This window comes from Pteropus medius, unplaced genomic scaffold, assembly GCF_902729225.1.
Source record: "Pteropus medius unplaced genomic scaffold, Ma_sr-lr_union100, whole genome shotgun sequence".
Taxonomy (NCBI): domain Eukaryota; kingdom Metazoa; phylum Chordata; class Mammalia; order Chiroptera; family Pteropodidae; genus Pteropus; species Pteropus medius.
In genome coordinates this window covers 7,079,333-7,094,111 of record NW_024347791.1, presented here as the reverse complement: position 1 = coordinate 7,094,111, position 14,779 = coordinate 7,079,333, and the positions used below count along the sequence as shown (strand labels likewise).

General features: G+C 34.9%; 1 protein-coding gene across 4 annotated transcripts in view; it reads left to right on the top strand.

Annotated features, from left to right (window-relative positions):
- The window catches only part of HCFC2 (host cell factor C2), a 50,622-nt gene that overhangs the window by 26,780 nt on the left and 9,063 nt on the right, over window positions 1–14,779 (top strand). For 3 of the 4 annotated variants that reach the window (XM_039877916.1, XM_039877915.1, XM_039877917.1), the window contains exons 13-15: window positions 56–193; window positions 1,802–1,987; window positions 2,613–2,898. In XM_039877916.1, coding sequence (XP_039733850.1) covers window positions 56–193; window positions 1,802–1,987; window positions 2,613–2,898 — 610 coding nt within the window. Of the gene's footprint in view, window positions 1–55; window positions 194–1,801; window positions 1,988–2,612; window positions 6,153–14,779 lie in introns of those variants that run through there. The other variant, XM_039877918.1, reaches the window with a different exon arrangement.

Below are 14,779 nucleotides of genomic sequence, written 5' to 3'. Positions count from 1 at the left end.
AGTTTCTTATATGCTCAGTAAGAATGTTCATAAGTTTTTCTTTCTCTGAAATTAGAAAGAGACTCCTTCAAATCCAGTGGCCACAATGAAAGCAGGAGAACGACAGTGGTGTGATGTAGGAATTTTTAAAAATAATACAGCTTTGGTGAGCCAGTTTTATTTGCTGCCAAAAGGGAAACAAAGCATCTCAAAGGTAGCTATTGACATTTTCTATATTGTGAGTCATAAGCCTCAATAATGAGATTTTTTTTAGAACCTTGTTTAAACACTTGAATGCCTGAAATGGAGATCTGTTCACAATCTACAATTGAAAGTTCTGTATACTTAGTTATCTTGTATTATTTTTTTAAAGCTCTTTTTTATAGACTATATCACAAGAAGATTATTTAAAAAATCATATAGAGTCTACGGCCATGCCACCCTGAATAAGCCCGATCCCATCTGATCTCGGAAGCTAAGCAGGGTTAGTACTTGGATGGGAGACCACCTAGGAAGACAGGGTGCTGTAGACGTAAAAAAAAAATAAATAAGGATTGTAAGTTGACAAGGTCCTTGCAATCTGTGAGATCAACCAAGGGTTGCCTCGCCTAAAAAAAAAAAATCTTATAGAAACACTGGGCTAGATTTTGAGTCACAAATAATGTAATCTGGCCAGTACAGATAAGAAATTTTTGAAATATCTCTAACTTTGTTACCTGATACGTTTAGAGAATAGGACATCTTTTTTCTTACTGAGAACTTTTTTATTCCTGATTTCACAATTAAAAAAATTTAAAAGCCCCTGTAGGCTACTGAATACAATCTAATTTTCACTTGATTCCGAAGTCTCTTAAGGAGGACTTCATGTACATAAACATGATATTAAGCCTCTAAGAGTTGTAAAACAGGTAACAGCCCCAAAACATATTGAACTAATTTTTTTTTTCTGGAATGGGAAATTTCAGAGAGGAAGTTGCCAAGGAAATAGATATTTAGTTAGAATCTCCCAAAGATCTGCACAAATGGAGACTATATCATTTATCATGATATTTTAGTTTCTCTACTATTCTGGTGTCTCACTTTTTCATATTGAATTCTTCTAATTCTTGAAAAAAATAGAAATCCTGGTTAATAATTTGTTTGTATTATGCCTAGTGAAATTTCTGGCTGCAGTTTGATTTCAAATGAGGAAATATCCGTGTCTAAGGTCCTCGTAGTTACTTGTTTTTGCCAAAAGATAAAAGCATAAAGTTTAGAACCAGTAAACTTGGCTTGAATCATTAGTTCCCGCACTCAACAGTGTGATCTTGGACAGATCGGTTTCCTCATCTGTAAAATGGAGATGTCGTAACGCCCTTAAAAATGAGGTGGTACATTGGTGCGACATGTTTCACAGAGGTGTAGTGAAAGTTAGAATATGTAAAAACTGTTCGAAAGTTGTGTTATAATCTTCCTACCCAGCATATGCAATCTAATTATTTAACATCTATTAGGCAAGAAGATGCAATAGTTGTTATTTTGTTTGTAGTTTAGTGGTTGTTAATTTTTTTCTACCATCATTCACTTCATGTACAGAATACCCTTATATTTCTTTTTATAATCAGTGATTCTCAACTAGAAAGGACATTTTTCCCCTGAATAAGAATCACTAATTTATGGGCTTTGTTGCTTTGTATTGGAGGGCTCATTCCATGTGTGAAAAGAGGGAAATAAATAAATGTAAACTAGAACCTTAAAACATAATTCATTCTTTAAAAATTTTGTTTAATTAAAAAATAATTAATTGCACCTTTTCTTCACTTTTGCATCTATTGCATTTTAGATAGGAAATGCAGACGCACCTGACTACAGTTTACTTAAGAAACAAGATCTTGTTCCAGGCACAGGATACAGATTCAGGGTTGCTGCTATCAATGGTTGTGGAATAGGCCCTTTCAGCAAAATCAGTGAATTTAAAACTTGTATTCCCGGTTTTCCTGGAGCTCCTTCTGCAGTCAGAATTTCAAAGGTAAGCTGTCAAGTCAGGTTGAGATTTGGTGATTTAAATTATTGAAACTTTGTATATAAAGTAAAACTGTCAGTTTAGAGATTCTTGTTAGTGTCTGATGAAATGAGGGATATCTAAAAGGGGTAGATTAAAAGTTTAAATAATGTTTTTTGCTAATCACAGTATTTTTAAGGCTTAAATTTCAAATAGAATTATAGCGTCCAAATTACAGAAAGGGAAATCTGGCTTCTTAATACTAATTTTGTTCTTGTTTATGGAACCAAAAAGTTTCTACTGGAGAATTCTAATAGGATACATGAAATTGGATTATATTTTATCTGAAGATCCTGCCTCTCCTTAAAGAAGAAAAGGTATCATTTCAAGTAAGAAAAATCCCCTTCTTGAGATAGTACAGGCAGACATTTAAGCCTACTTAATGTTTTTGAAAAATGGGAATGAATTAAACATTGCAGATCCAATTGAGGTAGGTTCTTAAAACTCAACGTTACAAGTTCTAACATCTGTTGCAGTTACCATAGCAAAAAGCAGCATCTTGTGTTTTAAAGATATAAACTCAACATAAGTGATATTAGAGAAAACTTCAGAATCTTTACCTGTTGTTTTTTTTTCCTCCCCTCTGTTCAAGAATGTCGAGGGTATTCATCTTTCCTGGGAACCTCCAACTTCACCTTCTGGAAATATTTTGGAATACTCAGCCTACTTGGCGATTCGCACAGCACAAATACAAGATAATCCAAGTCAACTTGTATTTATGAGGATTTATTGTGGTCTTAAGACATCCTGTATAGTAACTGCGGGGCAACTTGCAAATGCACATATTGATTATACATCCAGACCTGCCATTGTGTTCAGAATATCAGCAAAGAATGAAAAGGGATATGGACCAGCTACACAAGTTCGATGGCTTCAAGGTAACAATAAAAAAGCACCTTTAAATTGATTTTTTTTTTTACCGAAGCTATTGTGATTATGATTATTTATTAGTAACTGGTTATGAAGATTCATCATTTAAAAGAGTATTGTTTGTATTTCTAGCAGTCATGAATTTGAATTTGTAAGTTCTTAAAATGTATTTGCTCAATTCTAGATCCAAATAAAAATAGAAAAGAAGCAAAAACTCTCTGAAACTTAGTATATGAATTCTTCCTTATAGCTCTTCTATTAAGGAAAATAGGAAAATTAAGATAAAATGTAGAAGGCTTCATTACCCCAGTATCTTTTATAAAGGCCATGTAACTCAGTCATCCTAGAGTTATTAAGATGATTCTAGTAACTGGCTGCTGTACACTGTGCTGTCTTATATAGTAAGTGTTCTCCACATTGCAAAGGCCCTGGCTTTGAGTACTTACTCCCTCTACCTTTATTCTGTGTGAGTAGTGGTCTTCTAACTACTATCTTCCACTAGATAATATTCGTGATCTTAGTTTTAGCAGGCATTTGATTTCTTTGTTTACAATTAGCACAGAGCTTAAGAAATTAAAAAAGAACGAGGCAAGTTCAGAAACTCTGCTTTTGAATTTTCATTATTTTCCAAGAATCATGGCAAAATACAAAAAGAATAATGGATTTCCTCGATTCATACCAGAGTGATATATTGGAATATATTTTTGGCCAAATTACTTAACTTATTTGGCCCTCAGTTTCCTCATTAATAGATGAGGGAGTTAAAAGATTTACCTTTAAGGTCCCTTTCAGCACTTAGATTCTGTATTTTCATCAAAAGTGAAGTATGTCCCTGAACATTTCAACATGTCTTAATGGTCCTAACTTTGCTTGTGCTGAAATTAAAGCATTCATTATTTAACATTCAAAATTAAAATGTATGTCCCCCTTAATGCAGAAAGAAAGAAGCACCTTAAAAGGACACAAATTTTGAAATAGTGTTTTAAACATTTGTAAGATTTTTGTAAATGCTCTAAATGTTTTATTTTTGCATTGTTTTTACCTCGAAATTGTATAAACTTTTTTACAACTGAAATATAAGCATTAGATAGCATACTCAGGTTCCATTACAACCTTAAAGATGCAGATAGGCTTTATGGACACTCTGCTACATGTAACCTGTTTTAAACCTTGTAGGAATTTCATGGTTCCACTGCCTATTTAAATCGGGAATGGATATACAGAGCAATAATTGCAGAAAAGATATTTCAAACTAAGAGCTGCAGTAAATGCAGGGGCACAGGTCTATCTTTTTTATACCTTGTAACCTTATGCCAGTTTAGGTTGACTGAGTAGCTATGTCCTCAAACTTCATGTATAATACTCCCAGCAAAGATGGATTTAATTGTTCAGAATTGATATATGTGTATGTTCCAGTTACTAATTTAAAGTGTATAGAATATTTTAATATATAATTTTTGTAAAGAACTGGGATTTTTATACTACAGTATTTGTAATTAATGTGTCTCACTAATTAATATGCAAATTGTTAGACACGTAATGAGTGATTTCCGAACTCTAAAGGTAAAATAAATGCACTACTATGGTGTTGTTAGAATACCTTTTTTTTTTGTGGCTGTATGAATCCTTAATCTTTAAATGTGTACTTTACAAACAATGTTTACAAGGAGCTTCTCTGGTTTGTTATCCCAGCACCTCCCTTGGTGAGAGCTTCATTCTGCATTTGTTTAACTCATATGCTTTGCTTTTGGCATATGCTTGCTTTTTGCACTAGTAGAATTTTAACTTACCTCATTATTATGTTTGTAATCATTTGTGTAGCTTCCATATGTCTGATATAGGCTAAAGTCATACTTAACCAAAGTTAAAATAAATGGTAAGCGATTTTGCACATATTAAATGCTAGGGTTTGTTTTGTATACGTGTGTGTTTAGTTATAAAAAGTAAGAATGGAAAGTTATAGTAAGTATATGCTTCAAGCCCAATTATTTTAACGATCATTTGCTTTATTAGAAAAACATCTGGCTTTTAACATCTTATTCTCTGCATTAAAGAACAATTTGTATCTTAAAGCACTGCTCTTCATGACAAGGAGTAAGTTGACTTTAAGCAAGGAATAGAGTATTTGTTTGAGCATGCACATTTATACCTACTTAGTATTTGATTTAGTTTACTTTGCTTAAATGCCTCTCCTGTTCTAGACCAGATGGTGAATATGAACCTGTGGTTCTAACATCTGTCTTGTTTTCTAGAGAGAAAGGCAGTCTTTCTCTACCAAGGGATTTATTAAAATAACTAATGTTTCTGCTTTGAGAATTAGCCCAGATTCTGTTATCATTTCTTGGCATTTGTACACTAAGTACTAGTTACATTTATCTTTCTGATAAGGGATTGATGACTAAAAGATGCTATTGAGAAATCTCTGTGGCTTTGACATTAATAGTTAATAAGAGATCTTTGAGCTGTGAGTTCATGACTAGAATGGGTTGGGGTAAATGAGAAGTGAAGTACATTTGGCTCTTAAGATTGGCACATTTCTAAGTGAAGATCCCTTCTGAGTAGTAGTGGGCTATATTTTGCAGATATCTTAAGAAGATTTACACTGAGTTAAATTACTTTCTTTACTCCTCTTAGCTGGATAAGCAATTCAGATGTAGAAGTCTTTGTGCCACAGTCCTCTTCCTGGGCTCTGCAACTTTGGTTCACATACGTAGCAGAAAGATTTTGATGTTGCATGCTCTTAGAATTGTTTTCCAAAGTATCATATTGGCTTCACTTTAGTTTCGTAAACTGTTTTGGCAATTTAACTAGAGATAGGGTATTATAAACTCATTTTCATCTGCATTTTTTTAAAAATGGAAATAATCTGATTACATGTATGAGCCCCCCTGCCCCATAACCCAATTACATAAATATAGCCATCTATAAGAAGGGGAAATTGCTGATGCATTATTTCAAAGACTTGTAGACTAGCAAAGATTGGCTCCGGTTAGAAATATGGTCTACTATAACTGAAGATATTTTTATTTTAAAAAATTGCAGCACTTGTAGCATAAAATCATTTGTAACATTGAATATGAAAGAGATTATTAGCATTTAAAATTACGGCAGTCATCTGGTCATAAATGAAGTAGGTTGCAAAACAGACTTGGTCTTTGACCATTTAAGATATAACTGACAGTTGTGTTTTCCAAGACTGCTTTTAGGCAGTTTTATGTATTGTGTACCAATGATATGTAAAATAAAGCACCTTTTTCTGCTATAACCAATTATAGGTGTTATTCATTTTGAACTATATGAAAGAAAAATTAGTGATGGCAGAGTAAATCTGTAGAAACGTTGATTTTATATCATTCACTTAAAATAATATAGGAGTTTCATAAAGAATGGATTGTGTCTAAATTTGTTTTTAAGTTAGTAGATTGTGTTTGGGAGTCATTTTCTGGTAGAAATGTAAAGCCTAACTGTAGCTGAACTAGTATACTTGAAAGTAAAAAGGCAAATGGTTCCAAGAAATAGTCTATACTTGTTGTCACCTCTTTTTTGTCTTTTATTTACTCTTTTAAAAAAATTTTATTAAAGTATAGTTGGCATATAATATATTAGTTTCAGGTGTACAACATAGTGAATCAACATTTATATAACTTATGATGTGATCACCATGATAAATCTAATACCCATCTGTCACCGTGCAAATTTATTACAATATTATTGACTATATCCCATGTGCTGTACCTTCCATCCCTGTGGCTTTTTAATTTATAACTGGAATTTAGTACCTCTTATTCTTTTTCACCTTTTCACCCATCTTTAACCCTCCACCCCCCGGCAACCATCAGTTTTCTGTTTCTGAGTCTGTTTCTGTTTGTTTTGTGTTTTTTAGTTTTCACATATAAGTGAAATTTACTCAATTTTTTTTCCCCATGTGCTTTTCACCCATTTTAACTCAGAACAGCCAGGCTTCTGACCTGCTGCTCCATCAAAATGGCTCTAGCAAAGGTCAGGGATAACTTCTCATTCCCCAAATCCATTGAACCTTTTCTTTATACTTCGTCTTGCCATTGGAAGCTTTGAACTGCTTTCTTGACACTGTCACAGTTTTTTAGTTTCTACGATGCTGCACTCTGCATTTCTTTATGTCCTTCTGTCTGCGGTTCCCTTTTCCGCTCTCACCTGTCTCCATTGGTTTTTTCATGATTCAGGTCAAAGGTTGCCAACCTGTTGGAGCCTTTCCTGACATACTTCATTTCTAAGTAGATTTGATCCCTTCCTCTTGTGCCCCCACTGTCCTTTGTTAAATCTTCTGCCACAGCAGCCTGAAAGCTTTGCGCCCTTATCTGTTAGCATTATTCCTCTCCCTCTGCCAGGTGGTAGGTCTTTGAAGCAGAGACTGGGACTGTATCTCTCTTCCAGATCACTCATTAGCTGGTACTTAAATATTTTAACAAATTATTAAAGAAAATTGTCACCTTGTATCTCTCCGTACTCTCACTTCCCCTTCTCAAATTGGGGTCAAAATGGGGCGGGGGTGGGGGGTGGCTCTGAAAGTTTTTAGCAGATTTAAGCCTCTGGAGGAAATACAGACTCCAGCTTTGTGTTACTCTATCCTTCTATTACTTAAGTTCCTTAAAGAAGTCCTGGGGTAAGTAAGAGATGTGTCACATATTTACTAGGCTAAAAGGAATTTAATATAGGTATGCATAGATCTCAAGAGGAAGTCTTTGGTCAGTGTACATTGCTAGATTATGATTTTTAACATTGGATGATCAGGAGAATGAGATAAAAATATTTTAAAAGTTAATCTCTCTGATTTCCATATAGAAAAAACAGGCAGTTGTCTAACATTAGAAAAAACTACCTACCTATTTAATACTTAAGCACAGGGGACACCAGCATTAGAACCGCACTGGATTCACTTAACATATCAAGTCAGGTCACTGTTGTCACCTCTGAGCTTATAGGACAAAGGATTCTTACACTACTGGAAAAGAAGATGACATTGGCACACCTTCCTTCCAAGATTCCCAGTTACAGTGGGGAATCCCTACACTTATATATTCCTGTAACTTAGGAAAAGACTCTTTTTAAAAATCACGCCTAGAAAAACATGAACTACAACATTCTAGGAAGAAACAAATTCTATAAACCGAATGAAGAAAGAAAAGGATACTAGGATACTAGTCCTTGTTCAAAACAGATTTCTGTATCTTATTAGTAATTAGTATCCATTTGCTTCTTTCCTGTCCTCTGCAGAGGTAAAATCAGGAAAATTTCCATTCATGGAACTATTAATCTCAGCAAGACCATCTGAAGCTGAGTCTAAATTTCTTTTGTTGTGTGTATTTGATATCTTGGATAACTTGAATTGGGCAAAGGCCTGGTACTGAAGTTCATCAAATTTACAATCTGACTACTACTCCTGCTAGTACCTCAAGTTCAAAAGTCTTGGGAATACAGGGTTATGAAGCCTTTGGCCTTGGATAGAGGGAAGGCTAGGAGGTAATGGGTGTGGAGGCAATAGAAGCATTCTATTTCCTGATTCGATTTGCTAGTTCAACCAAAAGTCTTTGCAGAGTACTCAGATGTCAGGGTGTTTACATAGAACCTCTCAAGATAAAAGTGCAACAAGGATGAATTGGTTGTAAAGCAGATATGAAGGCTGTAACAGAGAAGGAAATGGTCCCCTGTCCTACCCACTCCCCTTTCCTGGTCTCCTTACCACCCAGAGGCAAGCAGCTAAAGGATATATCATTTCTCAGCATGAGAATGAGGAAAGTATAAAGAGAACCCTTTATGTCTGAGCACATACAAGTTAAAAATAAAAGGTAGCAGCTGGCGTTTGTTTTTGAACACAGAATAACTCTTTTCACTAGTAAATCATGGTCCAACAGATGTCCAGCTTTGACTAAGAGGATTATCTATTCCTTCTCCTGTCTGGGGAGATAGAGTGAAAGTTTCCTAAGAACTTGAGAAAGGTTCCCTCCTTATTTCTCTGTTTCTTATTAAAGAGAGAGGAAAAACCTACAGGTATGATAACTACCATTTGATATAACAAAGGTATGCATGTGCCATTTATGGCAGCCTAGCGTGTAAGAGAGTGGGCAGTGCTGAAGGCCCAACCAATCATCCTAGCTGTTGCAGTTTAGCACCCGCTGGTGGCATTGTCCATTCCAGCTTACATATGGGTACGATTTTGGGTCTTGGCTACCTGAGGTTTTTAAAATACCTATTGCAATGTCTAGAACTTTCTGATGAGTTGACACCCTTGTATTAGACAAAATTGGGGAGATTGGATCTGGAGAATCTACTTTTTATTTCCCTGTTTCCTGGGAATAGGTTGCCAGCCATTTACTGCTGGGCCTAGTCTACCTCTTGTCCCACCTCCCTAACTCAAGATAACTTTAGCTTGCCCTGTTTGGGTACAGGAGATATAGCAAATGTTTCAAGATCTATTTTTTTAAACCGTATACCAAAATGTATAGCTAATACCCTGAATCAGGAGAAATTGCACCTTAACTGTTTTATTTAATCTGCAAAATAGTATTACCAGTGATGACCTTGGCAAAGACACGATTGCAAAACTGTTATGACATTTGCGTGACCAGCCTGGCACCTGTTATTGATCAATGTGGAGTAACAGTCAATAGCCACCATGCACTTTCTGTATTTTTGGATTACTTAACACATAAATGCATTATTAGAAGAATGTGCCAAAGGGAATTTGTACTTTTGAAAGTCAACAGAATTCAGTAAGGAGGTGAAGTCTTTATCAGTTTTTTTTTTTTTTTTTTTAAGGGGGGGGAGGGGCGGGAATCTGCATCATCCATCAGCTTTATACAAATAATTATACCCAATGAACAAAGTAACCAATTAACCAGAATCATGCCAGTGACTCCTAGCCTACTGGGTAGAGCTTACAATAAAATCTCATTGGATACTGACCCTATGGGAACCTAGTTCACCTCTGTGAAGCACAGCCCACACTCATTCCTTTCCCCCACCAGTTTCAATAATTAGGTGATATGCAATGCATAGCAGTGGCTGAAATATTGGGGGATGCTCCCTCTCTTTGTCAATGATATTTTGTATTGCATTAACCTTATGTCTTTTAAAATATTTGTTTTGAAATAAATAAGATGAACACACATACACTCAACTGTCAGCTTAAGAACTAGAACATTCTCAGATGCCTAGAATCCCCCATTTGTCTTTCCTCCACACGCAAGGTAAAACATTATTTTGGAATTTTGGCTAATAATTTTCATGTTTTTATTTATGGTTCTACCATCTATATATGTATCCCTATGTGTTGTTTAGACTTACCTATTTTCAAACTGTTACGTAAGTGGTATGCTAATATGTATTCCTCGGTGACTTTTTTCTGACAATTGTTTCTGAGATTCCCATTCATGTTTATGCATGTAACTGTATTTCATTTGTTTTCACTACTGTATAGTATTCCGTCACATGACTATACCACAATTTATCCATTCTGCTCACAGAGATTTGGATCATTTTCACTTTTTGGCTATTGTGAACAATGCTGCTATGAACATTCTGCCAATTATAATGTAAGCTCCATGCGGGCAGGGATTTTGTCTGTCCTGTCTGACGTTGTCTGTTTAGACATTCACAGTGTCTAGAAAAATGCCTGGCACAGGGTAGATGTGTGGAGGAATGAGTGAATTTTTGTACATGTCTCCTGGTGCACATGTGCAAGAGTTGCTCTAGGGTAGTGGTTTTCAAAGTGTGGTCCAGGGACCTCTGAGGGTCCCTGAGGCCCTTTCAAGGGGTCTGTGAGGACAAAACTATTTTCATAACGATACTAAGACATTATTTGTCCTTTTCACTCTCATTTTTCATGAATTTAAATAGTTTCCAAGTATATGATGACATCATCATTCTGACAGCTAATCACGTTTATACTTGTATATTTTTGTGTTTTGGAAATGTCTATTTTAATTTCTAATGTGGCAAATGATGGTAAATATAACCTGCATGAACAACAGCCATTTGAAGTTCTCAGTAATTTTTAAGGATGTAAAGAGGTTCAAAGACCAAAAATTTGAGAACCTCTCCTCTTAGAAGCAGGTTTTACTTGGTCATGCTGAACTGTTTCCTAAAACGTTTGTACTAGTTTACACTCCCACTGGCAATGGTTGAGTGTCATTGCTTCACATCTTAGCAACCCACTTGGTCTTGACTGTCTAATATTTGCCAAATGGATGGCTATTATATGGTGTCTTACTGTGGATTTAATTTGCATTTCTCTGATTACTAATGAAATTGAGTGGGTTTTTTTTTCCATATATAAAAGTGTTCCTCTTCTGTGAAATAACTATTCATGTCTTCTGTCCATTTTTCTATTAGGCGTGTGTGTCTTTTTTTCATTGATTCATATTTCTTTATATATTCTGGATACCAATCCTTTGTCATGTAAACGCGTTGCATATATCTTCTTCTAGTGTGTGTATTACTTTTTGTAATTGTATTGAATCCATTGATCAACTTGGAGAAAATTGATATCTTTTCAATAATGAGTCTTCCTAGCCAAAAACATTGTATATCTCTCCATTTATTTGGTCTTCTTTTAATATCTCAATAAACTTTAATAATTTTCCTCCATAAAGGCCTTCACGTCTTATATTAGTTTTCTTCCTATGAGTTTTATATTTCTTAATACTGTGGTAAGTTTTTTTAAATTACACTTTCTATTCTAACTGGTTGTTTCTGATTATAGATATATTGTTGCTATGTGTTGATTTTTGGATCCAGCAACCATGCTAAATTTTTATTAGCTCTAATAATGTATCTAGATATCCGTTTGAATTTTTGTATACTCATATGTACAAATAGTAGAAGTTTTCTTCCTCTCTAATGCTTACACCTTTTAAAAGAATTTCTTCTTATATTTCTGTACTGGCTAGGACCTGTAGTAGTATTGAAAAGAACTGATAACGAATATCCTTGTCTTAGCCCCAGTGTAAAGGGGATAATGCTTTCAACATTTCAGCTGAGCACTTTTTTTTTTTCTCCATAGATGGCCTTTATCAGGTTAGGGAGATTCTCTTCTATTTCTAGTTTGCTAATAGTTTTATTATGAATGAATATTGAATTTCATTGCTTTTTCTCATCTATTTAAGTGGTAGAATTGTTTTATCTTTTAATGTTAATGTATTAAATTATGGTGGTTGACTTTTTAATATTGAACTAACCTTCTAGGATAACCCAACTTGGTCATGGTGTGTGTGTGTGTGTGTGTGTGTGTGTACATTGCTGGACTTAATATGCCAATATTTTATTGAGGATTTTTGCTATGTTCATGAGTGAAATCAGCCTGTAATACTCTTGCATGTCCTGTCATTGTCTGGTTGTGGTATCAAGGTTATACTAGCCTTGTGAAATGAGTTTTTCATTTGTCTCGAAGAATTTAAATTTGGACCTTGTCTTTAAAGCCATTTGGTCATTAGGAGAAGAATTTCAACTATTGATTCCATTTAAGGGTTATAGGATCATTAGGATTTTATATTATTCTTGTCAGCTTCGATTAAATTTTTAGGAACTTCTCCATTTCATCTTAATTTTTTTTTACATGAAGTTGTTCATATTATTTTTTTAGTTTCCACAGCATCTATAGTTCTGACCCTTTTTCGTTCCTATTAGTTTGTGTCTTTTTTTCTTAATTCTTCCAGAGATTTGAATATTTAACCATTGGTTATTTTATTTCCAAATGCCAGGGGTGTTATAGTTGTCTTAATCTTTATTATCATTTTGCCAGAGAATAGACTACTAAAGTTTTCTGAAATTTGAGGATATGTGATCAGTTCTCATACATGTTCCACGTATTCTTGAAGAGTGTGTATTCCCCAGTTGTGGAGCTGTGTCCATTAGATCAAATTTGTTAGTTGTGCTGTGCAGATATCTTTACTGACTTACCTTATACTTGATTTATTTCCTGAAGAGTCTCAAGATCTCATTATGATAGATTTCTCAATTTCCCTTAAAGTCATCAGTATTTGCCCTTTTTGGGGGAGGGGGCACTTTATTATTAGTAGATGCATTTTAATTTAGAATTTTTCTATCGTCCTTGGTGAATTGAACCTTTTATAATTATGTAGTGACTCTGAATCTCTATGAATGCTGTTGCCTTTGATTTGTTATTACTTACCATGGCAATAGTTTGGTTAGTCTTTATCTGAAAATCTTAGATCTTTCTTTGGCTTTGTATTTTGAGTTGTAGGAGACACACTTAAAAGATGAGGCCAGAGAAAGTATCTCTTTAACTGAATAGTTTAGTACATTTATATTTGTGATTACAAATATAAATTGGATTTGTTTCTAGGCATCATAAATTGTCGTTTTCTTGTCCATTCCTCCCTTCTTGCCTTGTCTTTCACATTGCATTTTCTTTTTTTCCCCTCCTCTATTTGTTCAGTTTTTATTTTCAATTATACTTTTTTCTTAAATGTTCTATTTGATTTAAAAATCCATTTGTTCTGTATCATCTTTTGCACATTACTCATATTTTCCATGCTTCTATTCCTTTACGTATCATTAATTTTTCCTATGCTGATACCAATAAAAAGTCTTTGTGGGTGATTCCACTGTTGTATAAACTGTTGTTTTTTCTTGAGTTTCGGAATATTTTAAAGTTACTTTCCTCGGAAAATAGGAATCCAGTATGGATGAAATCGAGATCCTTGAGAGAATCTGCTCTGCCAGACACTGAGGGGCTACAAATCTGAAACCCTTTTAAATGATCAGCTTGAGGGTTCCCTTTAAATGATATGAATCAGGGTGCTGGCGATTTATGTCCCCCCACCTAACACCCACGTTGAGAGAGGCCATGTTCCTTGCTGCCCAGTTAGCTGTGGTGGCTCTTCTAGACTCCAGTGAGTCTCAGGCATGGTATCAGAGTTCAGCTGACTCTCAGGGCAAAAGCAGGCTTTGGTGCGGGCTTACCCAACCTCAGGTTCCCTATTTTCACTTATTTTTGGAGTTTTGCAGATAACTTATTTTCATGTCAACTCAGTGACACATTTAAAAAGATAATTTTATATTATTTAATGTTATATTATTGCTTACATTTTATTCCACATTTGGTTTTGTAAACTGGAAGTTACTGAGGGAATCTAGACTGCTTTACTCTTGGAAATGAAGTCTAAATTAAAATTTGCTTTACTTTGCCCTTGATGTGAGTAGGAAACATGGTATAGTCTACAGAATTATAGGATGCTTATTTCTGTCCTTTGCACTGTCCTGCAAAATAGCAGTTTATGGGACTGCTACTTTCAAGGTTAGAAATGTACAGAAATTATTTTTTTAAAAGTTGTACTCTTTCTCCAAAGGAGTGCCTCTGCCATCTCCTTAAATAGCTGTTAGCCCTATTATTACTTCTTTGCGTTGACTCATGATTGCGTTGGATTTGGTTTCCTGTAAACCTAGCCCTGGGGGGTTATAGAGGCATGGATAAGCCTTCTGAAATACCTGTCCTGGCTGAAAGGCCTTGTTTTGTTATGACTTTGCCCAGCAACTTGTTTTCAATAAACTACCCAGTGTTTAAGGGACTCTAATGGTTTTAAAATCTTTAAATCAGGTATAAGGTGAAGCATAGTTTTGAAAGAAATATCTAAGGGGCTGTAGCATATAGGCTTTTATAACCCTTAGTGTTGGGTGCTACTATTTTTTGTATTTGGTGATTGGTATAAAGTTTTTACAGAAGTTATAAAGGCTTTCCTGAAATTTAAGCTGAGATCTGACTTAGCCAGGCAGAGGAAAAGAATGTTCTAGACAAAGGGAAGTACATGTGTTTAAGGACATAGCAAGGGGGTGGAAGAAGGCAAAGAACTTGGCACAAGGAGTCAAGAGATCAGGGTGGTTGGAGCACAA